This window comes from Cnephaeus nilssonii (genome assembly GCF_951640355.1).
Source record: "Cnephaeus nilssonii genome assembly, chromosome: 12".
Taxonomy (NCBI): Eukaryota; Metazoa; Chordata; class Mammalia; order Chiroptera; family Vespertilionidae; genus Cnephaeus; species Cnephaeus nilssonii.
In genome coordinates, this window is record NC_137083.1 from 52,938,850 (window position 1) to 52,965,629 (window position 26,780).

A 26,780-nucleotide genomic window follows, 5' to 3' on the forward strand; every position below is an offset into this window, starting at 1 on the left:
GTCGGTCTTTGTCATGGGCTGGAGCACCCCTGCTTTTCTTCATGTTCTTGCCTCACCTTGAACATGTCCTCCTTCCCCAGCTATTGGAACCCAGTCGACCTGTAAGGGCCCCCCTACGCTACTTCTTTGAAGGAGTCCATGACGCCTCTGACTCTCAGTGCTCACCTCTAAATTCCTCCAGTTTACACTGGTTTCATAACATTTACCACTGCAGTTCAATTTAGTCCTTAAGCCAATCTGACATTGTGACTTTTGGTAAACATGTGTTAGGCACTTCCTGGGCTCATCTTGTCTTTTTGTCTTGAACAATTGCAATCTTTTATTGCCATTTGTGTGTTTTTGTGTGTGTGTGTGTGTGTGTTTTTCTGTAAGGACCTTCCTAGCTGTAGAGAATTTGTATGAGTTTACTTGAGCCAAAACAGGACAATTGCCAGGAAGCAAGATCTCAGATGCTTCTGCAAAATGACAGTTTGCAGTTTCTTTCGTGTATTTGAAATTAAGGAAGGAAGGTTAGGAAGGTTATGAGAAGAAGATGGGAGAGAGCAAGGCAGGGATTGGGTTAAAGGAGAGTTAACAAGATTATGTGCTCTCTTGAGGACGGTCACTCTTCCAAAGGGTCTGAAAGAGGCATTTATTTCAAAGGTGTGTTAACCTAGACACAGAAACAATGGACAGGGCTTGCTTAAGGCAAAGATAAACCTTTAATTTAAAAAAAAATTTTTTTTATTGATTTCAAAGCAGAAGGGAAAGGGAAAGAAAGATAGAAACATCAGTGATGAGAGAGAATCACTGATTGGCTGCCTCCTGCACACCCCCTACTGGGGATGGAGCCCACAGCCTGGGCATGTGTCCTGACTGGGAATCAAACCCGGGACCTCTTGGTCCATGGGAGACGCTCAATTCCCTGAACCACCACAGCCAGGCCAAAGATAAACCTTTTACTAAAGAAGTTATATGCCATTCGACTGGTGTTGCTCAGTGGTTGAGTGTCGACCTATGAACCAGGAGGTCATGGTTTAATTCCTGGTCAGAGCACATGCCCAGGTGGCGGACTCCATTCCCAGGGGCGTTTGCAGGCAGCAGCTGATCATTGATTATCATCATTGATGTTTCTATCTCTCTCTTCCTCTCCCTTCCTCTCTGAAATAAATTTTTAAAAAGTATACTAGTGTGTGTGTGTGTGTGTGTGTGTGTGTGTGTGTGAAGTTATATATGCCTGGGGCATGACTCCCCACCATGACTCAATTAGGAATTTATGACCAGATCATTCTGTGAGGTTACTTTCTATAGAAGACCATTTTCCTGCCCTGCCAGCGTGGCTCAGTGGTTGAGCATCGCCTATGAATCAGGGGGTCACGGTTCGATTCCCGGTCAGGGCACATGCCCAAGTTGTAGGCTCATTCCCCAGTGGGAGGTGTGCGGGAGGCAGTTGATCAATGATTCTCTCTCATTGTTGATGTTTCTCTCTCTCCCTCTCCCTTCCTCTCTGAAATCAATAAAAATATATTTAAAAAAGAAAATTCTTCACATCCACAGTTCGTATCCCTAGCTCTAGGGCAGGGACCAAATATTTGTATGTTTCCCAACAACACCTCACATGGAGGATTTCATTCAACTGGTTGATTATCTTATTAATTTAAAATCCATCCATGCTAGCTCAGATTAGCTAACTAAAATAGGGGAAAGACCATTTCCCATATCTCAAAACTTAGCCAAATAAAAAGAACACATTCCCAGGCATTGCACAACTTCTGAGTACAAAACACAAGGCATGTATAGTAAACAAATAAAAATGCCTCAGCTTGTCAGGAGCCTAAAAACAGAGTGGGAGGGGAGGGAAGTAAGGGTGAGCAGGCTGCGCTGATCAGGGTGGACTCTTCCTTACGTTCACGTCTGCCCTTGAGGCTGAGCACAAGTATGCCCTGGCTTCTATGAAAGGAAAGGGGGTCAGCTCCCCCTCAATTTCAAAATCAATTTTTACAGATTATACTGTAACAACAATTATACGGTTTTTAAAAAAATACTTTTTATTGATTTCAGAGAGGAAGGGAGAGGAAGAGAGAGAGAGAAACATCAGTGATGAGAGAGAATCACTGATTGGCTGCCTCCTGCACGCCCCGTACTGGGGATCAAGCCTGAAACCCAGGCATGTGCTCTGCCTGGGAATTGAACTGTGACCCGATTCATAGGTGGATGCTCAACCACTGAGCCATACCGACTGGGCAGCAATTATATGTTTGAGACCATTTTACAGCTTTATCACACTTGCAAACCATTCAGGATGGGTAAGCAGCCTTACAGATGAGTTGAGGAGGTGGTATTATTACTAGTTATTCAAATAAGGTCTTGTATCATTACTTGGCAGAGTTAAGTTCACTTAATAAGGACAGAAGACATGTGTTGAGTGTTTTTCATGGGACAGGCACTGGGCTGAATGCTTTACAGGTAGAATCTCATTTAATCCCACCACTGGCTTTCACAGTGGGTGCTACTATTGTCGCTGTTTTTCAGAGGAGAGAACTGAGGATTAGAGAGTAACTTGCCCCCAGTCCCTTAGCTCTCACGTGGCAGAGCTGGAATTCGAACCTGGGTATGTCTGCTCCCGAACCCTTTGCTTTTAACCCCCACCATATGCCATCTTTTAAGCCCTTTCCCAGAGCTGGGATCAGGGCCGGAGCGGCCTCGGCCCCCTTCTCTCTGGGCTCAGGGAGCCATGGTGCCGGCCCAGGAAAGGGGATGGGAGATGACGTCTCTCTCTAAGATTGCTGCCTTTTGTCCAAATGTGCTGGCCAGGAGCCAGGCTGGAAACTCTCTGCTCATGGAAAGAAAGAGAACAGAAGCCAAAAGAGGGTGGGAAAGGGTCTGAAGGGGAGGAAAGGAAGAGGAAGGCAGGAAGGAGAGAAGGAGAGAGGAGGTGGGGAAGTGAGGAAGTGAGGGGCAGCTGGAGCCAGAGCCATCCTGCCAGGAAGCAAACAAACCTGGGCCTTCAGGTGCAGTCCCTGCAGGTGCCGCTCCTGGGTGCTGGGAGCATGCAGCCCTGGTAGGCCCAGCTGGGGCTCTCGGTGCTCAGTGGCCCAGACAGATCACTCAGGGGGCCCTTGCTTCCCCCGCGCCCCTCCTCAGCATTACTGTTGGGCGAGGTCGGGTTAAAATGGACATCAGGAAAGCCTTCTGAGTTTGGAAAAATAAGTTACAACATGGCAGCGTGAAGTAGAGGGGGGTGGTCAGGCGGTGCGTGGTGCCAAGATATGCATGGTGGGCATGGAGGGGCTGGAGAGCAGGGAAGAAAGGTAATAGGGGCCGGGTACTTCGAATAAAAGTCCATCAGAACAATTTACTGAGTGCTACTCTATATCCAGGAGGGGAGGCCTGTGCCCTGTCCTCAAGGCCCTGGTTTGGGCAGCAGACTCGACAAGAGTCCGACAACCTGGATTCATTCAGCATCTACATGGCCTTGGGAAAGTTAACCCCTTGGCTTTGCATTTATAAAGGGGAGGCCACAGCAGGGTTAGTGTGAGGATTCCGTGAAACAACCTGTGTAGAATCTTGCCTTGGGTCCTGCTGCTGCCTTTGCCACGCCCCAGCCAGGTGGCGGAGGCTAGGTGAGCCACACAACTCCTGGGCCACACTGTCATTTCTAGCCCTGGCTGCTTCCCTGTCGGCTTCTCTGCTCCTGTCTCGGAGCTTCTCCATGCCAGGGGCTTTTCTAGCTTTATTATGTATCTCCTCCCCCCGAATTTCCTCACTAGACTGGGGCCTCTAAGAAGCGCTGTCATCTGCAGGCTGGGTTCCCAGTGACCGGCTGGGTCATGAGGGGCGAGCACTGAGGCCAGGAGGAGGATGTGGAAGGCTGGGTCAGCCAGTGCAGGCGCCGTTGCCAACAGGGTCCTGGGAGAAGGGGCTCAGCATTTCCTGAAGGGAAATGACTCCCATAAATAGTCAGAGGGATGGGAAAAGGATTTCTCCATCCCTTTCATCCTGTCAACTCAGCTCTTCCTTCTGGTGTCCAGACTCTGCAGCCTCTTGCAAATGCTTTTCATTCAAATGTGTCAGTGTGTGGGGGGGGAGAGATGTGAGCTCTGCTTTCTTCTCTATCCTAGATTCAAAATTAAGAACTGAAAAAGACATGCATGCCTTTTGTTTGTTCTTTTACCACACTAACCTCTTATTGGTCCATTCTAGTATAAGGCCTCAGGGTTGTTGTGGTGTTGTTTTTTTCTGTTTTTTTTTTTTTATATACATATTTTTATTGATTTCAGAGAGGAAGAGAGAGAGATAAAAACATCAATGATGAGAGAGAATCATGGATTGGCTGCCTCCTGCACGCCCCCCACTGGGGATCAAGCCTGCAACCCCGGCATGTCCCCTGACCGGGAAGTGAATCATTCATAAGTCAGGGCTTAACCATTGAGCAATACTGGCCGGGTAAGGCCAGAGGTTTTTAGTGGGATTTTATTGGGAAAGGAGGGAAGTGCACACCTTCTTCCAATGCCATGTCCTCTTTACCTTCATCCAAGGGTTCAGCAGATGCTTGTCAGCTGCTGTTAGGGTCCTTGGAAAGGTGAAGTCTCATGGCATCGGCCTCGCTAAGACTTCAGATGTTCCCAGCAGCCCATGTTGTGAAGAGTCACCTTGGAGAGGCAAGGGGACTGATGACTGCTGCTCTCCTGGCCCTCAGTGCAGTGATGGGAATGACCAGCTCACACCCAGCCGCCCAAGCCGGCCTGGAGGCAAACCCAAGGGAGGCGCGGGGGCGTCCCTCAGTAGCTAAAGTTTGCCCAGCTTCAGCCGAATGGATGCAGACGCATGTTTAAAACTCACACAACCGCTTTCCTTTTCCGCTTGAGGAAGGTAATTTAACAGAAATTGAACGTGACAGCCTGTGTTAGTGGGGATTCTTTTGGTTGCTTAAGCAAACAAGGGCGTGAAGGTATCCTGTGGAACCGTGGGCAGGAATGCAGCCTGGCCTCAAGCGGGGACTGGATCCAGGGGTACACGGCCATCTTCCCACCTCATCATTCTCCCCCACGGCCGCGCTCTCGGGGACTCAGCCCACAGGGTGGCAAATGGCTGCCTCCCTGCGCGGTCTGCTGGTTCCCTTCCGGCCACGCCCATGAACAAACCTCCTGGGGCGGCATCTGATAGGTCCGACTTGAGTTAGGCCGCCTCTTGGACCAATCAGCTGCGGCTGGGGGTGGGATCATAGTCCAATCATGGCGGCGCGGTTCCAGTGAGCCGGGGCTGAGAGACGGGGCAGTTTGCAGAAAGAGGGGCCTCCCTGTGAGGTAGGCAAGCTCTGCTGCTGCCGGCAGTATCTTCTGCTGCTGGTCTGTTTTTTGCATATTTTTTAACCATTTTGTGCTCAGTTGCCCTAACAACCGTGTTCGTAAGAGTCCTGCTTCCTCGAATCGCTTGCTAAGTGCTTTGACAAAGGTGTAGTGACAGACGTGGTGGACTACTAAAGCCAGGGCTTTGGGCGGACGCATTGCGGTTTAAATGTCGGTGATACTATTACCAAATAGTCTCCTCGACTGTGAAGTGACATTGATTTCCTATTATGTGCCCAGCACATGGTGCTAGGTGCTCTGATGGACCCTCCCTGCCCGCCTGTCTTTCCCTCCCTCCCTTCTTTCCTTTTTTCCCTCACTCTCTCCTCCCCTCCCCTTTCCTTCCTTCCTTCCTTCCTTCCTTCCTTCCTTCCTTCCTTCCTTCCTTCCTTCCTTCCTTCCTTCCTTCCTTCCTTCCTTCTTCCCTCCCTCCCTCCCTCCCTCCCTCCCTCCCTCCCTCCCTCCCTCCCTTCCTTCCTTCCTTCCTTCCTTCCTTCCTTCCTTCCTTCCTTCCTTCCTGGCTTTATTGAGGAGGTATAATTCACATACCATAAAAATTCATCCATTTAAAGTGGATAGTTTGATAGTTCTTAGTATATTCATAGGCTTGTGCCACTCTCACCAGTCCATTTGACAACCTTTTCATCACACCAAGAAGAAACCTGTACTTCTTTTGTTGTTGTTGTTCATCCTCGCCGGAGGATATTTTCCCATTGACGCTTATAGAGTGGAAGGAAGGGGAGAGAGAGAAACATGTGAGAGAGACACATTGATTGGTTGCCTCCCACGTGCTCCCTGACCAGGCGGGGGATTGAGCCTTTAACTGAGGTACATGCCCTTGACTGAAGTCCAACCGGGACCCTTCCGTCTGCAGGCGGCCGCTCCATCCACGGAGCCAAGCTGGCCAGGGCGAAACACGTACTTCTTAGCCAGTAGCACCCCCATTCCTTTCTGTCCTAAACAACCACTAACCCACCTTCTGTCTCTACAGAGGTCCCTGCTCTAGACGTTTTATATAAATGGACTCATACAACATGTGGACTTTTGGACTCGCTTCTGTTCACGTAGCATAGTGTTTTCGAGGTTCATACATGTGGTAGTGTGTATCAGTACTTCATTCTTGTTATGGCTGAGTAATACTCCATTGTATGGATACATCACATTTTGTTTATCCATTCGTCAGTCGATGACATTTGGATTACTTCTTAATGGCCATTATGAATAAATGCTGCTATGAATGTTACTGTAGAAGAACATATGTGGACATATTTTCATTTCTCTTGGGAGAAAGATTATTTCTATGATTGTTTGTAAAGTGCTTAATGCAATGCCTGACGGATCACAGAACACAACAGTGCTAATTTCTTTACTCTGACCTTCCCAAAGGTCATGAATGAAAGCTATTTCCTGCTTGCTGCCCTTAGAAGAAAGTCAGCCTCTCCCAAAGAGCCTGACCCCTGTGGGTCAGACTCCGAGGTTACTGTCCCTGGGGTCCTGGCATCATTGAGTAGCAGATTCTTCCATCAGGCCTATGAACGGGTCGATCCAGGGTGGTTCTGGTTGAAGGTACTGAAAGAGCAGAAAACAAGGTTTGAGGGTCAGAATATAAAATTTGGAGTAGAAAGATAAGAATTGGATTCCGTATTCTACTACTTAAACGCAGTAATTCTGGGCAAGTCGCTGAACCTTGATCTTCTCACCTGGCAAAGGAGGATAATAATAATTACGTTTTGAAATTGGTGAGATGAAGGGCCTTTGTGTGTTATATTATGTGTATAGTATGGAAATCAGGGGCTATTCAAGTATATTCTAAGCTCTAGAAAAAGAATCAGACTTAAAAGAAAAATTTTTAAGCACTTAAAAAAATGTTTATTTTAGAAAGGAGGGAGAGAGACAAATATCGATTTGTTGTTACACTTATTTGTGCACTCACTGGTAGATTCTTGCATGTGCCCTGATTGGGGATCCAACTGCAACCTTGGTGCATTAGGACAACACTCCAACCAATGAGCTACCCGGCCAGGGCAGGAATCAGACTTTTGAAACTCTTCAAGTGGTAGCATGTTCAGAGGGTGGGTGGAGCTCTTTAGGAGCCCTGGTCAGATTCTTCCAGGGCTGCTCTTAAGCCCTCAGGGCTACAAACTAGTTCTTGCCTGCAGCTGGTTTCCTGGCTCTGAGAAAGACCCAGATCATCCTCAGTTCACCAGGGCTGCAGATACATCGGACTTTCAGCATGCTCTTACTTGAACACCTTTGGGCTATTCAGGAACCCCAGCACCATTTGTTAGATTAGAAAGTCCATCTTTGCCCTAGTGATTTAAGAAGTCACCTTTATCATATATAAAGTTCTATGTGTCCTTGAGTCTATGTCTAGACTTTCTATTCTGTTCCACTGGTCTATTTATCTATTCTTGTGGCAGTTTTAACGTTAGAGGCTTGATAGTATTTTTCACATCTGGTAGGGCTAGTTGTCCCACACACTTCTCCATTTTTTAATTTTTCAGTGTTTTCCTAGATATTTTCACAAGTTTGGCAGTTTGGTTTTAAAGTATTCATTGACCTCCTGGGAGGTCCTGGGGGTGGGTCTGGATGGGATTGGGTTAGGGTTAAGTTGTCTTTTAGATCTGGGGGTGCTTACCTATTTCAGTTAACTGCCTTTGTAAGATTCTGTTTTCTTTTAGGTTCATGAGCATGAAGGCTTCTAGTGGCTGGATAGCACTCATTTTCCCCTAAATATCCAAAAGAACTTTTAAAAACAGTCTTTGAGAGAGAGTGTTAAAATTTGGTGGTAAATTTTGAATAAAAAGTGTATGAGTTTTCTGTACTATTCTTTCAGTTGTTCTGCAAGCCTATAATGATTTTAAAATAAAACGTATTTAAGGTTGTTATGCTTCTAGTAGCATCTTGGTAGAAGTTTTCAGAAGTCTACCCGAGTTGTGTTCACAGATTCTGCCTTTTCACATGTTGCTTGACCCCCCAAAGAAATTCAGCAGATCAGTGAAGTGTAATCTTACAGAACCAGGGTTACTTTTCATTCAGTGGTTTGTGCTTCATTGTCTGACGGTGGGGCAGAGACACAATGGCCACCATAAGGAGAAGGAATATTCAGGCCAAAAGTCTATGCAAGCAACACCGTCCTATATAATAAAAGCCCAATGTGCTAAGTGTCCGGTCGACCAGTTGGCTGTTCAACCAATCAAAGTGTAATCCTATATAATAAAACCCTAATATGCAAATCGACTGAATGGCAGAACAACTGGTTGCTGTGATGCGCACTGACCACCACCGGGCAAATGCTCAATGTAGGAGCTTCCCCCTGGCGGTCTGTGCGCTCCCACAGGGGGACCGCCGCTCAGCCAGAAGCCAGGCTCACAGCTGGTAAGCACAGTGGCGGTGGCGGGAGCCTCTCCCACCTCCACGGCAGCACTAAGGAGCAGCGAGCCTAGCAGTAAGGAGCAGTGAACAGGTGAGCGGTAAGGAGCAAGGGGTCCCGGACTGCGAGAGGGATCCTGGACTGCGAGAGGGATGTCTGACTGCCGGCTCTCCCCCAGGGGTCCCAGACTACGATAGGGCACAGGACAGGCTGAGGGACACGCCCCCCCCACCCAGTGCACCAATTTCGTGCACCTGGCCTCTAGTATGCTAATGATATGCTAAGGCCACTCAACCACTCGCTGTGACATGCACTGACCACCAGGGGGCAGACACTCTGACGGGTAGGTTAGCTTGCTGCTGGGGTCCGGCTGATCAGGATTGAGCAAGATGGGCATGCCCTGGAGCCCTCCCACGGTCCCTTCCTGCTGGCCAACCTCCCACGTCCCTCCCTGTCCCTGAATATGCACCAGTGGGGTCCCGTGGCCTGACCTGCGCCCTCTCACATTCTGGGACCCCTCGGGGGATGTCAGAGAGCTGGTTTTGGCCCGATCCTGCAGGCCAGGCTGAAGGACCCCACCTGTGCACGAATTCATACATTGGGACTCTAGCCTGTATAATAAAAGCCTAAGCGACCGTTACAGCGGAACAACCGGAACGACCAGTCGCTATGTTGTGCACTGACCATCAGGGAGCAGACGCTCAAAGCAGGAGCTGCCCCCTGGTGGTCAGTGCACTCCCACAGGGGAAGCGCCGCTCAGCCAGAAGCCAGGCTCATGGCTGGCAAGCGCAGCCATGGTGGGAGCCTCTCCTGACTCCACAGCAGCGGGTGCAGCGGGCCAGGATGAACGCAAGCGGCGCCCGGCCCTGATTCGGGCTCCTCCCTGGCTGCCTGCCGCTTGGCACACTGCTACATCCCCCGAGGGGTCCCGGACTGCAAGAGGGCACAGGCCGGGCTGAGGGACCCTCCTCCCCCAGTGCATGAGTTTTGTGCACCAGGCCTCTAGTCCTATCTAATAAAGAGGGAATATGCTAATTGACCCCCATACCCTCACGAAGATGGCAGCATCCACAGCCAATAAGGAAAGAATATGCTAATTGACTGCCACGCCCTCAAAGATGGCCGTGCCCACAGCCACAAGATGGCAGCACTCAATCCCCTCAGCTCCCCAGCTGCCCAGGGCCAGCCCAAGGCACAGGCAAGCCTTGGATGGCAGCTGTCCAGCCACCCAGAGCGGGCCCAAGGCACAGGCAAGCCTTGGATGGCAGCTGTCCAGTCGCCTAGGGCTGCCTGAGGCTCAGGTAACCAGGGCTGGCTGAGGCTTGCACTGCTGGTAGTGGCAGCAGTAGAGGTGTGATGGCGTTGCCTTCCCCTGATCGCCAGGTCGCCTCCTGCCCCTGAGGGCTCCCAAGAGGGGGCAGACCGAGCTGAGGAACCCCCCCCCCTCCAGTGCATGAATTTTCATGCACTGGGCCTCTAGTAGATTATAACAGTATTCTGTGGAAGGTAATTTACATAAGGGATGTCGGGTTGGAGTGGACAGACTGCAGAGATTATTTTCTGCTAACAGACCTCTGTTACAGTAGTTTTTTATGTGTAATTCAGGTTTGGCTGGTGGTCAGGGATTTAGGAGAATCATGATTGGAAAATTGATGACGAGGTATGAGGATAGATTTCTCTGAATGGGAATGAAAGGGTGATCTCTGCAGAAGAGGATTTTAATTTTTTAAACTATTTTTTTATTGCCCATCCGGTGTGGCTGGGTTGTTTTTATTGATTTAAGAGAGAGGGAGAGAGAGATAGAAACATCAAGGATGAGAGAGTATCATTGATCAGCTGCCTCCTGAACCCCCCCTACTGGGGATTGAGCCCACACCCCGGACATATGCCCTGACTGGGAATTGAGCTGTGACCTCCTGGTTCATAGGTTGATGCTCAACCACTGAGCCAGACATGAGTTGTGGTATGAAATTAAACTCCCCCCGAGCTTTAATTTCCTTATCAGAACAATGATAGGAGCATTGACATTGACTTTTGTAGTGATTAGAAACAAGAAGTGGTTTCTGGCCTAGCCAAGAATAGAGAGAAGGAAGAACAAGTTAAAATATTTGGGAGGGCCCTAGCTGGTTTGGCTCAGTGAATAGAGCGTCAGCCTGTGGACTGAAGGGTCCCGGGGGTTCGATTCTGGTCAATGGCACATGCCTGGGTTGCGGGCTCAATCCCCAGTAGGGGGGTGGTTCAGGAGGCAGCTGATCAATGATTCTGTCTCATCCTTGATGTTTCTTTTCTTTTTTTTTTTAATTTCTTTATTGATTAAGGTGTCACATATTTGTCCTCATCCCCCCATTCCCATCCCACACCCCTCCCCATGGATGCCCCAACCCCCTGTTGAACTTAACCATTGGTTAGGCTCTTATGCATGCACACAAGACCTTTGGTTGATCTCTCCCTTCTCCCCCCACCCTCCCCTATCCTCCCTCTGAGGCCCGATAGTCCGATCGATGCCTCCTTGTTTCTGGTTCTGTTCTTGTTCATCAGTCCATGTTGTTCATCATTTCCCCTAGATGAGCGAAATCATGTGTCACTAGAGATATACTTATAAGAATTGAATGTGCGACGAGCAATAATAGTTATGCTGACAGGCAAATGAATCAGTCTATAGTGAGTTTCTTTCTGGACCAACAGTTCTTTTGAGACCCAACATCAATGTCCACCAGTTCCTTATGAGTACATGTCGGCACTGACCCCTCAGCTCTGGATGGTGGACAAATGGTGGTAATGCAGGTCCGACTCCCTCTGGTTTGGTCTCGGCCGGACCCAGGGGCACGGCTTCACCCGGATCCAGGGGCCCACGGCCTCACCCGGACCCGGGGCCAGGCTCACCCGGATCCAGGGGCCCACGGCCTCACCCGGACCCGGGACCCAGGCTCACCCGGATCCAGGGGCCCACGGCCTCACCCGGACCCGGGGCCAGGCTCACCCGGATCCAGGGGCCCACGGCCTCACCCGTCATCCTTGATGTTTCTATCTCTCTCCCTCTCCCTTCCTCTCTGAAATCAATAAAAATATTTTTTTTAATAAAATAAAATATTTGGGAGGGGAAAGAAGTTAGAACCTGACTTCACATAGTTTGGTGACCTGCTATACGTACCCAAGAGAAACAAAAGGAATAATACTTTTTATATAAAAGAAAATACATTTACAAGAATTCAGATTTTAAGCCATCTTTTGTCAGTATTAGCATATTTCACAACTTTAATAATTTCATGATATATGGCAAATTCACACTAAGTTTTACCAGAGAGGTGACACTGATAGGATTGTGAGAGGGTGCAGGCTGAGGGACCCCACCGGTGCACGATAGGGGCCGGGGATGGACGGCAGGAGGGCTCCAGGGCATGTCCGGCCTGTCTCGCCCAGTCCCGATCAGGCCAATCGGGTCCGTCTCCCCCAGTCCCGATAAGGGCCAGCTGGCCGGGGAGGGACTGCGGGAGGGCTCCAGGTCATGTCCGATTGGCCTGACCCCAGCAGCAAGCTAACCTACCGGTTGTAGCGTCTGTCCGCTGGTGGTCAGTGTGTGCCATAGCGACTGGTCAAACAGTCGAACTAATAGACGGACACTTAGCATATTAGGCTTTTATTATATAGGATAATTCATATACTGTAAAATTCACCCTTTTAAGGTGTACAATTAAGTGGGTTTTCTTTTTAGCATATTCACTGTTTAGTGCAACCATCACCACTGTTTAATTTTGGAACATTTTCATCACTCTCCTCCCCACAAAATAACCCATACCTATCAGCAGTCACTCCTTGTTCCCACTCCCAAACCCCTAATCTACTTTTTGGATTTGCCTATTCTGGGCATTTCATATAAATGGAATACAATGTGTGATCTTTTGTCACTGATTTTTTTCATGCATCATGATGTTTTCAAGGTTTATCCATGCTGTAGCATGTGTCAGTCCTTCATTCCTTTTTAATGGTTGAGTAATATTCCATGGTATGGCTAGACCACAGATTGTTTATCCAGTTATCTGTTGATGGACATGTGAGGTATAAGAAAATGGAATGTGTTCATTCACTCGACAGCATTTCTTGAGCACTCTTATTTAATGGGGGAATTGTCTTGGCTCCAAAGCAGAACTCCTGGAAATAAGAAGACTGGTGGTTGTTAGTAGAAAAGTCATTACCTTCACTCCGCTGCTGTCTGCCTGGTGGTGCACTGAGGACCTGATGTCCAGCCGTGGTGTGCGGTGTTTTTGTGCAGGCGTGGTTTAAGGATTTGGTCCAGGAGTGCAGGCTGCTATTGCTCCAGTCAAGGTCCCCTGGGTGTGGCTTTGAAGCAGCACATAGCCTTTGGCTTCTCGTTCCTCACCTGGTCGGAGTCCTCCATCTTCTTCCAAATGTGAAAAAGTTGGGTTGTTTTTTAAAATATTCCAAAATTTGAAAAATTAAAGCTATTATGTAAAAAAAAGACAGCAGTTCATTTTAATTTTTAAAATTTATTTGTTGAAGATGATAAAATAACAACAGCTTTATTGAGATATAATTCACATACTGTAAAATTTACCCTTTTAAATCTATTTGTTTGAAGAAGATGATAAAAATGAGGCATCAAAAGGTTCAGGAGTGGGCTTCACTGAATGAACAGTTAGACACACCAAAAGCTGTATTATGTGACTGCATGCTTTTTTTGTTGTTCTCTATATTTTCTGAAAATAAGCACCTTCTAGCAATGCTTGAGAAAATTATTTTTCTGTTGAGAAAATTATTTTTTGTTCTGTAATTTTTATGGTTTATTCTCAATTTCGTTGCCTGTTCTTTATAAGCTGATAAGCTAAGAGTTATTAGAATCATTAAAGCTGAACAGCTTGTAGCTTTACTTGCCACACAAATAGAAACCATTTAAAATTTAATGCTATTAGTATATAATCATCCAAATTTTATTTTTATTTATTTTTCTTTTTTTAAAATATATTTTTATTGATTTCAGAGGGAGAGGGAGAGGGAGAGAGAGAGAGAAACATCAATGATAAGAGAATCATTGATCAGCTGCCTCCTGCAGGCCCCCTACTGGCGACGGAGCCCACAACTCAGGCATGTGCCCTTGACTGGAATTGAACCCGGGACCCTTCAGTCCGCAGGCCGGCGCTCTGTCCACTTAGCCAAACCAGCTAGGGCCAAATTGTATTTTTCATTCAGTATATCCAGTATGACCATTTTATGAATCACATTATATATATTTCAGAAATAACATATTAACTTTAGAGCACTAAAGGGCAGTGGATTGTTATAACTATGTATGTTTATTCTTTACTCCACCTTCTCCCCTGCCTAAAAAATTTTTTTTGCTAATTCTCACCTGAGGATATTTTTTCTATTAATTTTTTTCATTGCTTTTCTAGAGAGACTAGAAGGGAGGAAGGGGGTGGAGAGAGAAAAAGAGAGTGAGAGAGAAACATTGATGCGAGAGAGACACGATTGGTTGCCTCTCGCACCTGCCCTCACCAGAGCTGGAGATCAAACCTGCAATCCAGGTACATGCCTGTGACTAGGAATCAAACTATCAACTCTTTGGTCCATAGACCAACACTCTTAACTGCTAGCCCACACCAGCTAGGGCTAAATTTCTTATTTTTTATTGAATATATTTATAATGTATTTTTAATTGAGATATAATTCCCATAAAATTTAGCGTTTAGGGTTTGTCTATTCTGGATATTTCATATACTGTATATGGGATTACTATGATATATGGCCTTTTGTGTCTGGCTTTTTCACTTACTATATTTTCAAGGTCACCCATGTTGTAGTATGAAATAGTACTTCATTCCTTTTTATGGTTGAATAATATTCCAATATATGGATATACCATATTTTAAAAATCCACTCATCAGTTGATCAACATTTCCATATTTCACTTTTTATTTAAATCACTGTTTTTGTTCTAAGATTTGGGGGAAATCAGTCTCTTCCCCCATGGCTTAACCATGTCCAGATTGTTTTTATAGCAATTTCTAAAGCAGTAATATCTGAACTACTTTTTGTTGGTGACTTTGATAGCAATGTTTCAAAATTAATAGGAAGAAGGTTATTGTTGTTGGGAAACAATCCATTCTGCAATCCCACACCCATAAAGTGATATTGAAGTTTATCATAATTTAAGTCACAAAGTACTCCTGACTAAGCAAATTTAGCTAGGCTTGTCACCTAATTAATGACTTTTAACATCCGAGACAGAAAGGGAAGGGTCAAAGTTCTGTGGAGGAGTATTTTCCATTCCTCTCTGAATTCGGAAATGCTGGTGGGCTGATATCTGAGTGCATGGGCTTCCATGTTCCCTGAGTTTCAGCTCCTGAATCCCACTTGAACTTGCTTCTCAGGGTATGGTATCAGCTGTTCCTCTTGAGACCATGGTTTTAGTACCGGAAGTTATTACTGCCAATGAAAAGCGAGTTGACTTAAGTACCATGTTGTTTAAGTGTTTCTATTTTTTATTATTTTATTGTTTGATTACAGTTTGCATTCAGCACTATTTTGTATTAGTTTCAGCTGTACAGCACAGTGGATGAACATTCATATAGGTTACATAGTGTTCCCTAAAGTGTTTCTTGATCTTTAACCTCAAAGTGCATATGTGGTTCTCTGTGCATTAGACATAGTGGGCTTTGTCCCTTTTGGAAAAGCTATGGCTTCTTGGGAATTATAGGGAGACTGTTTCCTTGGGGAGAGAGCTGGATTGCAGGACTGAATGTGACCCAGGCACAGTCCTGGCTCCTATGCATCGTGCCAGTGAAAGGGAGGCCAGCTTGACAGAAGAGCATGGGCGGGGTGAGTGGTGCCCATATGAAACAAGGCTGCATCACAGTGGTTTGGTCTGCGTGGAGACACAGTGCAGACACGAGGCGGGCGGGTGGTGGGGAGTGGCCCCTATCCTTGTCCTCTGATGGGCCCTCTGCCAGATGCCGGACAGAAGAGCAGTGTCTGTCAGCCCAGCCAAATGGAGAGGCTCCAGAAGCTTTGCGGAGCATTGTGAGAGGGCAATGAGTTCCTTCCTGTCCCTGAACGGCCTTTTGGGGCTCTCCTCCATAATGAGAAGGGAGAGCCCTGGAGCCTAGCTTCTTTAAAGAACTGGGCTTGCCCTGGCCAGTTTGGCTCAGGGGTTGGAGCGTTGGCACTCAGACTGAAGGTTTGTGGGTTCGATTTCAGTCAAGGGCAGGTACCTCAACTGCAGGCTCAATCCCTGGCCCTGGTTGGGGCACTATGCAGAAGGCAACCAATGGATGTGTCACTTTCTCTAAGAAAAAAAAACAAGGGAAAAATATCCTTGTGTGAGGATTAACAACAACAAAAAGAACCAGGCTTGCTTTTAGCATTGACACACCCCAGAATGCAGAGTGCTGGGTAGCTGGGTAAGGGGACAGCTGAGCTCCATGGGCAGGCCTGAGTGCCATTTCCTTCCCAAACACACACTGGTCCCTGACCTCCTCCTTTTAGTGTATGTGCTGCTAAAGTGAGCACACTCTCTCTTTTTAATTTGCTGCCCATGTTCATTCTCTTTTTCTTTTTCTCTTTCTCACTCTGACCTTCCTCTCATTTTCCCAAGAGTTATATGCATGTCTTGAAACCTAGCGCTTTGAGTTCTTGGTGGCAAAGGATGCCAATGCCAGGACCATGGACAGCCATCCTGTCACCTGGCAGATAAACCATTTTGGGAGAAGGGTTAGGAATCTTGGAAATGTAAGGAGTTGGGAGAGAATTTCTCTGCAGGTTCAGTGCTCCTTGAACTTCTGGTCAAGCATTACCTCCTCTCCCTCAAGCGGGTTGGCCATGCGGCACGCATGCTTTACATGCTTGGCATTCTCCAGTGGGTCTCATCTTCCTAGCCACATCCACTGGTGCAATATCCATTCATCCTCCCGATGAGAGACACAGATTGCTGTAGGGAGTTGCTATAGAAATCATACATCTTAATCAGCTACTTCAGTTCATTTGGATGTCAGGCATCAGAGCATTATAAAACTGCTACTTCTGCCCAGCTGGGCATGGTTCCATGGTTGAGTGTCAACCTATGAACCAGGAGGTCACGGTTTGATTTCCAGTCAGGGCACATGCCCAGGTTGGGGGCTCAATCCCCAGTGGGGGGCATGCAGGAGGCAGCCAACCAATGATTCTCATCATTGATGTTTTCTATCTCCCTCTCCCTTTCTCTCTGAAATCTACGTGTGTGTGTGTGTGTGTGTGTGTGTGTGTGTGTGTGTGTATACTGTATATACATATATATGTATATATTTATATATAATAAAAGCCTAATATGCAAATCGACTGAAAGGCTGAATGACCGGTGGCGACCAGTAGCTATGACGCGCACCGACCAACAGGAGGCAGATGCTCAACAGAGCTGCCCCCAGCCCACAGGCCCCAGGCCAGCCAAGGCTGGTGCCAGCGGGCCCCCCCCCCCCCCATCGCCCCACTGGTCACCCCACAGATTGGTCCTGATTGCTGGCCAGGCCTAGGGACCCTACGCATGCACGAATTTTGTGCATCAGGCCTCTAGTACACATATATATATATATATGTATATATATATATATATTTTTTCAAGTATATATATTTTAAAAACTGCTACTTCACGAGGCTGCTGCCTTGGCATCCAATGGTCCTTGTCATCTTTCAGGTTTGAGAGGCTCAGTGGGATTCCTGGGTTTGCCAGGCCCATCTCCTAGTTTTCCTTAGACCTGACAAATGACCTAGTGGGTAGCCTCCTCTTGGGTATGGAGCCACTGGACAGTGTGGGTTTATGCCTACCATAGGGCCAGCAAAAGAGCAGAGTACCTCTGTGTGGATATGAACACTTCGGTGGGTGGTTTATTTCTTGTTTCAAATAAAGTAACAACTCTTTCCTTTTGGGGGGCTTTTAGCTCATCCCAAATTCTTAGCCTGAAAAAGTGTCAGGTTGTACTGGTATTTATGTTGTGCTTTCTAAGGCTACATGTTTTTTTATATATGTACACACACACGTGAGTTTGGTATGGCGTCTGAATCTGGGTGGACCTCAGGATTCTCTGCCCTTGCCCCCACTTCCTTGGTGAGGGATTCTGAATGGCACATTCCTGTCACCCTCCACTCCTGGGAAGAATCCATCAGGACTAAATAGTTTGGGGTGGGACCCTAGATTTGCTGTCGTGGCTCACTGAGTATGCATCCCTGTTCCCCCAGGAAACTTGGAGCTCCTCTCCGTGCTGACATGATGACCGTGTGCAGGCCGGCCAAAGGCAGCCACAGCCAGACTGAAAACCTGAGCTGCAAACTGGCTGACAAGTAAGAACTTTTCTCCCCCAAGAGTGAAGAAGTTGGCGCGGACTCTCAGTCTCCTTCCTTTCACTATTGCCTTTCCCTGTTCTCTAACCCCACTTCCTTGAACTAAGGAGGTGTTCTTTTCTGAGTCATTGTGATGAGCCTCCTGTCAGTCATCTCCATGCGCTGCACTCAGTTAAGAACCTGAGACCAAAGTGGTCAAGGGAAGGTCTGACTAGCACCCAGTGTTTTGAGAGGATGATCCCAGGGCCATTCCAGGCAATGTCCCCAGTTACACATTCCAGTCCAGGGTTTATTTTTCTCACTACTGGAATGCACAGGTATTGTAAATATCAGTGAGCCCTAAATCTTTGTAGCTACATCTGTCTACATAGCATCTTTACCCATCTTATATCAGCAGGATTGTTTTCTCCCCAGATGTTTTCCTTTGATACTTGCACAGGAGTTGGCAATCCCTGAGCTTTTCACAGCTGTAGAACCCCTCCTCGGGCCATAGACTCCTGGAAACAGGAACTAGAGAAGTCCTTGGGTGCGGCAACCATGTGAAGAAGGCACTTTGCCCTTTGTTTCATCATCCTTGCTGCTATTGCTGGAGCTTTGTCACTCAGCATGGTCTTCCAGCAAGGCATCCTTTTTCAATTTTTCGATAGGGCCTCAGTGATTGTGAAGTCGTGCCAGACGTTTGGGACCTTAGACAATAACTTAAATAACACTAGTTACAACTTATTAATATCAAGATTTATAATGTATGTACTCTGGCTCGTTCATTCATTCATTTAATAAATATTTAATGACTACCGATTATGTACTGGGCACAGCAAATGAGATAAATTAGACCTCTGTACTCCTAAAGTTCCAGTCTAGACAAAGGAGATAGGGTTCTTACTTTAAGATGAAAAATAAAAAATGGAACCAAGATTCCAACCCAGGTCCCTCCTACCCTAAAACGATGTATTTATCTACTGTCATTATTGTTTAACAGAGTCCTGGCCGAATAGCTCAGTTGGTTAGAACATCGTCCCAATACGCCAAGGTTGTGGGTTCAATCTCTGGTCCAGGCACATACAAGAATCAACCAATGGCCCTAACCGGTTTGGCTCAGTGGATAGAGCATCGGCCTGCAGACTAAAAGGTCCCAGGTTCGATTCCCGTCAAGGGCATGTACCTTGGCTGCGGGCACATCCCCAGTACGAGGTGTGCAGGAGGCGGCTGATTGATGTTTCTCTCTCATCGATGTTTCTGACTCTCTGTCCCTCTCCCTTCCTCTCTGTAAAAAACCAATAAAATATATTTTTTTAAAAAGAATCAACCAATGAATGCATAAATAAGTTCAACAACAATCAATGCCTGCCCCTCTCTCTTTCTCTCTCTCTCTCTCTCTCTCTCTCTCTCTCTCTCTCTCTTCCTCCTTCCCTCCCTCTTCCTTCCCCCCTCTCTCAAATCAGTAAATCAAAATTTTTTCAGTGTTGTTTAACAATATATGTGATATTAGTGATTATATATTTGTCACTAAACATGCACTAACCTGAACTGTGTTTTTATGTGTCTGTCCTATTTCTTCATCTCACTTCTAGCTCTAATGAGAGCAAGGATTTTAACTTTTGCCTTTGGAATTCTCAGTAAAATATCAACAAAATGATTCTGATTCCAATTCTGACTAAAATCTGAATTCATGCCAATGTCCTCAGTGGTAACAGAACAATTAAAAAATGTGTTTCTTTTCTGTAAGCACTCTGTTATTTATGTTAATTGTTTATTTAAGGAATTCTGCTTTGGTAGCCATATTTAACATGAAAATGTGTTTGCAATTTCACAAGTTTCTAATTTATATTGAGCAACCAAGAATAGCAACACAACTTACGAGCTATTGTTCCATAGGAAGAAGTCTTTACATAAACAACTGTTAGTCTTTGGAATAGAAAGCTAAATAGAAATAGAGTATGTGAAGTTGGTAATAATTCATCCCTCATGTAAACCTGACTGGGGTTCCAGAATTCTACACAGCTTCATCTGTGTTTCACAGAATGTGCACCATGAAGTAGGCCCATGCATGTTTGCTAATCTTGACACATCTAAAGTCACTGTGTTCAGGCATGATGTGTGTTGGTGGAAGACAGTTTCACATTTCAAAGCACAGATACTCCCATTCTCATTAGACTAGCTTAAAAATGTTTTTCTGGTTTTCTTTCAACATAATTTTCAACATCTTCATGACACTAATCGCCTAAGATCACATTTGGAGGCATGTATCCCCATATGTACATTCTAGGCCAGCACCTTCTGGAGTGGTGGGAATGTTCTACTCCGTCCGATTAGAGTAGCCATTAGCCACATGTGGTTACTGAGTCCTCAACATATGGCTGGTACATCTGGGGAACTGAATTTAATTTAATTTAATTTCAATTTAAATAGCCACATATGGCTAGTGGCCAGTATATTGGACAGTGCAGTTCTAGGCCACCCATGAGATCCGAATCTGCTTGTTGATTCATTCATTTATGCAGCAAAGATTTATTGGCCTTCCTACTTTGCTAGGTGTTGTTCTAGGTGCTAGGGATATATCAGTAGCCAAAACAGACCACATTCAATACGAAACAACAATCCCTGTCGTCATGGAGAGACGACTCTAGTAGAGCTCACATTCTAAAGGAGGTTTAATTCAAATGCAGCTAATCATTGTGTCTTCACCTATTCAAATCAAGACAACTTATCAAGCCCAGGATTAGCAAAAACTTTGTAACTCATGGCGTTGTTTTAATTGTGAATAATTATTACAAAGGCCCATCCATTGAAAACAGAAGCAGAGGAAACTTAGATTATATACTCTCTTCTCCTATTTTCATCAGGGAGAAAAAAGCTCATAATAATGTTAACCACCACATCTTGTACATTCATGACATGCTAGATACTTTATGTGGGCTAGTTCATTCAGTGTTTACAGTCACCCTGTTATATATGTATTATTATCACTATTATTCCTATTTCACAGATGAGGACATTGAGATTTAGAGAAGTTGAGCATCTTGCCCAAGGTTACACAGCTGGTCAGTGGTTGAATTAGGATTTAAACCCAAGTCTACTGGACTCCAAATCCAATAGCTCCATGGTATCTTCCCCAAGAAAAATACTATGTAATTTTTTTAGATGGTGGTTTCAATGTTTGTGATTTGCAGCCAGCATATAATATATCTAAGTTCTAGGAAATCTCTATGACCAGGCAAGAACAATAACGTGGCTACTGAGTCCTCACCCAGTGTTTATCTTTCTTGTTCAGGGTCCAGGTGGAAGGTCCAAAGGCTGGGGAAGATCCTCAAAGGCAGCCCTGTAGGTCCTCCAGTCCTTTCCTAAAGACTGATCAGGACTCACCCCTCCAAAGAAGCCCGTTGGAAAACCTCAATAACCTGAAGCTAAAGTTAAGAGTAGACTGTTTTCAGCAGAACATGTTCAACTCAAATATGATCATCAGTGACCCAGCTTCAGGTCTCAATGCTAAAGAAGCCAGCAAGTCTGGCAGGCGGCAGCTCAGTGGTGTTCAGAACCTCTGCCCTCCTGCCCGAGGCAGGGCCGGGCACAAGTCTCTCAGTATAAAGGACAAGATATCAGAATGGGAAGGGAAAAGGGAGTTGCCCACTCCTGCACCTGGCAGGAAAGCAGATGGGCAAGAGGATTACCTGACATCCTGCGTGACGGACAGGAGATGTGATGATGGTGTGATGACTCGGGTCACAGCAGCTGAGAACGGAACGAGGCTGGAAAGAGAGAGCAAAGAGAACGAGAGGAATAAGGAGGTAGTGGAAGTCATGAGACAGAATGCAGAGCGGAGGCTAGACCTAAGCCAGCCAGCCAGGGAGCTGTCTCCGAGCATGGGCAAAGGCCTAGAGCTGAGGCTTAGCAAACAGCGCTTTCAGAATGATAGCCTCTCTGTGCTGGTGCAGGTCAAGAAACTTGAGCAGGCTCTGAGGGATGGCGTGGCAGGGTTGGATCTCCAGTTACCAGGGACTTGTTATTCCCCACATTGTGTGCCGGACAAGGAGGGGCCCAGCCTAACAGGGAACCGTGGATGTGGGAGTGGCTCAGAATTCAGGTCCCACCACTCGGACCTGGAAGCCAGGCAGCCCACCCCCGAGGTTGCGGAGGAATGGAGAGGCTCCTACGGGAAGCCCTGTGATCAGAGCCTGGAGAGTGTATACAGAGGCTCCTCCTCCAAACACTTCATCAACCCCCTGCCCAAACCCCGGAGAACGTTCATGCATGATGGAGAAGGGGACAAGGATGGGACCCCAGGCATCAGCTCCAGGAAAGATCGCAGGAACCTGCCTCCTCTGCCCACTCTTCCTCCCCCACCCCTGCCCTCCTCTCCACCACCTTCCTCTGTGAACAGAAGACTGTGGAATGGGAGACCAAAGCCCAGTGCTGACCACAGGTAGGTGACGGCGACGGTCTGCTCCAGCAGTCTATGCCGCATCACAGCTGCTGCTCAGTCTACTTATTTGCTGTTAGTAAACTGATGGATCTTGTAGTTAGTTGAGACTGTTTATAACTTGAGGTAGTTTATTGACTAAACGTGAACACGTGATAACTGATGCATGTGTTTTGTCTTTGTTTTACCCTTTGGATGTGATGAGTACTTGTGATTCAGACAGTAACCAAGCATTCAGTGAACATTTGTTTTATCCCTGGCATCTACTAATTGCTGCTAACTGGTGCTCTATTGTCGACTACCATCCTGCTAGTTCTTGGTACTTTCAGTCTTTCCTGGCTCTTCCTTTCATGTTCTGTCTTGGTATGGGCTCCAGACACACACTGCCTGGGTCTACCCTGGCCCCATCATGGTCATTCTCTATGAACTTGAACTTAACCTCACAAAGCCTCAGGTTCCTCATTATACATAGGTGCACCCACTGTGAATATTTTATAATATTAAAATAGCACGTTAGGTAATAAAGCATGTGAATGCTTGAAAATAAAATCTGTGCTTTGGATTAATTTTCTTCTCTGCTTTGAAACTTAATTTCTAGTCCATTTGTTTTGGCAGGGTCTCTCTTTTCCTCGTCCAGCACGGAAAGAGAGATGATCCGGTTCTTCGAGTAGAGGGGCTGGGGATTGAGAAATAAAAGAAAGAGACACAGAGATAGAAGGAAAAAGCTGGGACCGGGTGGACCGCTGCCCTCTTCTGATGGAGAGACAGTGACCCAGAGCCGATGCAGCATGTTTATTTTATACCCCTACATACCAGGAAGTTTCACCAAAAGTCAAGACAAAGGAGATTATTTGCATTCTTGAGTGGGCCAGAGTCCTATTCATTCCTGGTGCTTGACTGGATTTACATATCAAAACCCGTTCCCTGACACCTGGGCAAAGATAAGAGTCAATGCTGAGAACACATCTGCCTTTTTGGCAAAGCATGTTCCCAGGGCTTGGCTTTGCCAACGCCACTGGGTTCAGCTGACAATCATTGAAGAATGCCCATGTGCCTTCCCAGGTGCTCTCTACATTTCTGTAATGTGCTCATTGGTTGATACCCACTAAAGTGGAAACCAGCTTTAGAGCAGAACTCCTCAGACAGTTGTCCGTACTTATAGTCATCACTTCTTCACCTCCTATTTTTTTCCTTGACCCACTGCAGTTGGGCTTTTGCCACTTATCCTGAGACTGCTCTTGACCAAGGACACAAACAACCTCCATCTTGCTACATCCAATCTCTAGTTCTCTGTTCTTGTCATTGACCAAGTCTGTTGGCAACTAAGGAACAGCTGAGGTGCTACATCTTGAAACACCGTATTCACTTGACTTCTAGGCCACCCACTTTCCTGGTAGTCCTACTTCACTGGCTGTTCCTTTTCATAAGTGTCAGAACACCCTGCCCTCCTCCCCCCCCCCCCCCCCACCACCACCACCAACAACGCATCCATACCTCATCCTGGGATCAGAACAGGAACTTCTGTCCATCTACACTCACTCCCTAAATGATCTCATCCAGTCTCATGGCTTTAAATGTCAGTCACATGCTTATGACTCCCAACTATGTACCTCCAGCCCCAACTCTCTCTCCCAGCTTCAGATTAGATTAGTCATCTCCTGTTTGAGTCTCCATTTGGTTAGCTAGTAGTTTGGACTTAATATGTCCAAACCTAAATTCTCAGTCCAGGCCATGGCAAACCACCTCCTCTCAAAGTAATTCCTATTTTACTAAATGGTAACTATCCTTCATTTTGCTTAGGCCAGAAACCTAGGGGCCATCTCTGAGTCCTCTCTTTTTCACGTACCCCCATCTAATTCATCAGCAAGTCCTTTGGTTCTAGTTTTAAATGCTATCTTGAATTTGATTACACCTCCTCCACTGCTACCACCTTAATCGTCTTGGATCCACCACTACCCCAGTATATTCCTTTCTCAGCAGCTAGGTGAAATTATCTAGAAATATAGATTAGACCATGTCACTCCCCCGCTCAACATGGTCTGTCAGGTAGGATTCTTTTGGCTGCCAAAACATACATTTTTTTTTAATTTAAATTCTTTATTGTTGAAAGTATTACATATGTCTCCTTTCTCCCCTATTGACTTCTCCCCAGCCGCTCCCACCCCCCTAAAACATAATTTCTTATGTTCTCTTCTAGGGAAAAAGGTTTGTATATTCTAGAATTTTATATAAATTTACAGTATATAAAAAATTATGTCTTTTAAAAGTGAAAGCATGCTATATATTCTCCTTCTTTCTATACTCTTTATTACTTACAATATCATTGAGATCTTTCCATCTTACCACCTTCCTTTTTTTTTCTTCCACTTTTCTATAACTACCACATTCTTTACATCATGTGGATAGATAATTTTTTATTTAGCTGTTCCCCTACTGATGGACACTTGGGTTGTTTCCAGTTTACAAATAATGCTGTGAGCCGAAACCGGTTTGGCTCAGTGGATAGAGCATCGGCCTGCGGACTAAAGGGTCCCAGGTTCGATTCCGGTCAAGGGCATGTACCTTGGTTGCGGGCACATCCCCAGTAGGGGGTGTGCAAGAGGCAGCTGATCGATGTTTCTCTCTCATCGATGTTTCTAACTCTCTATCCCTCTCTCTTCCTTTCTGTAAAAAATCAATAAAATATATTAAAAAAACACAACAAAAACAAATAATGCTGTGATGAGCAGTATATAGCATTAGAGAAGACTCTAGTGCCAGAGTACTTCTAACTCTGCCCCTTGTTAGCTATGTGACATTGGACAAGCTACTAAATTTGTCTTGGCCTCATTTTACTTAAAATGGTGATAATTAGCCCTAGCCAGTTTGGCTCAGCAGATAGAGCATTGGCCTGCGGACCAAAGGGTCCCAGGTTCAATTCCAGTCAAGGGCACATACCTTGGTTGCAGGCTCCTCCCCAGCCTGGGCCCTGGTCAGGGCTCATGCAGGAGGCAATCAATGTGTTTCTCTCACATCGATGTTTTTCTCTGTCTTTTCCTTTCTCTTATACTCTCCCTAAAAATCAATGGAAAAATATCCTCCAGTGAGGATTAACAACAAAAAATAATAATAATAAACAAATAAATAAAATGGTGATAATTATAATAACCACTTCATAAGTTGTGAAGAAGATAAGTAAATATCTATAAATCATAAAACAAAGCCTGGGATATAGTAAAGGCTCAATAAATGTTAGCTGTTACTGTTTTCTGGCTCTCTTGTTTAATTAATCAGGGTATCTATTTCTTTTCCAATACCAAATATTTTAATTATTTAATATATTTTTTAAAATATATTTTATTGATTTTTACAGAGAGGAAGGGAGAGGAATAGAGAGTTAGAAACATCGATGAGAGAGAAACATCGATCAGCTGCCTCCTGCACACTTCCCACTGGGGATGTGCCCGCAACCAAGGTACATGCCCCCGACCAGAATAGAACCTGGGACCTCTCAGTCCGAAGGCCGACACTCTATCCTCTGAGCCAAACTGGTTAGGGCTGTTTTGTTTTGGTTTTTTTCATTTTAAAAATTAAAAAATATAAATTAAATTACAGTTGACATACAATATTGTATTAGTTTCAGGTGTGCAACATAGTGATTAGACATTTTTATAACTTATGAGGTGACCACCCTGGTAAGTTTAGTACCCACTTGACAATTATATAATTGGTTTTTAATTGTGATTCTTAATATTTGCTAAGTTTATTCCTAAGCATTTTATCTTCTTGTTGCCATTGTTAATATAATCTTTTTTCTCATTATATCGGTTTCATATTTAAGAAAATGATTTATTTTGTATATTACTCCTTTATTTTAATTTTATTTTTTTAATAAATTTCTTTATTGATTTCAGAGAGGAAGGAAGAGGGAGAGAGAGACAGAAACATCAATGATGAGAGAGAATCATTGATTGGCCACCTCCCACACACCCCCCACTGGGGATGGAACCCACAACCCAGGCATGTGCCCCTGGCCAGAATCAAACCCGGGACCCTTCAGTCCGAAGGCCGATGCTCTATCCACTGAGCCAAACTGGCCAGGGCTGTATATTACTCTTTTAAAAGATACCTTAAAAATTTTTTTATTGTTTCTAATAGTTTGTCAGTTGATTCTCTTAGACTTTCTATGTATATAATCATACTAGCAGCCCTGCGCACGAATCTGTGCACCAGTAGGTCACTTCCTCCCTCCTATAGCTCTCCGCTGCCCACTTGTTGCCCCACCGTCCTGCAGATCCGTGATCCAGTCATTAGGTGGTCAGTCATTACGCCTCAGGGCATAACGGGTAATTAGCATATT

General features: G+C 45.7%; 1 protein-coding gene across 2 annotated transcripts in view; it reads left to right on the forward strand.

The window, feature by feature from the left end:
* The window catches only part of DENND2A (DENN domain containing 2A), a gene marked incomplete at its 5' end in the record, with an annotated part of 99,814 nt that overhangs the window by 10,571 nt on the left and 62,463 nt on the right, over positions 1-26,780 (forward strand). For both annotated transcript variants that reach the window (XM_079785405.1, XM_079785406.1), the window contains 2 exons: positions 17,923-18,024; positions 21,296-22,444. In XM_079785405.1, the coding sequence (XP_079641531.1) occupies positions 17,923-18,024; positions 21,296-22,444 (1,251 nt within the window). The remainder of the gene's footprint in view (positions 1-17,922; positions 18,025-21,295; positions 22,445-26,780) is intronic.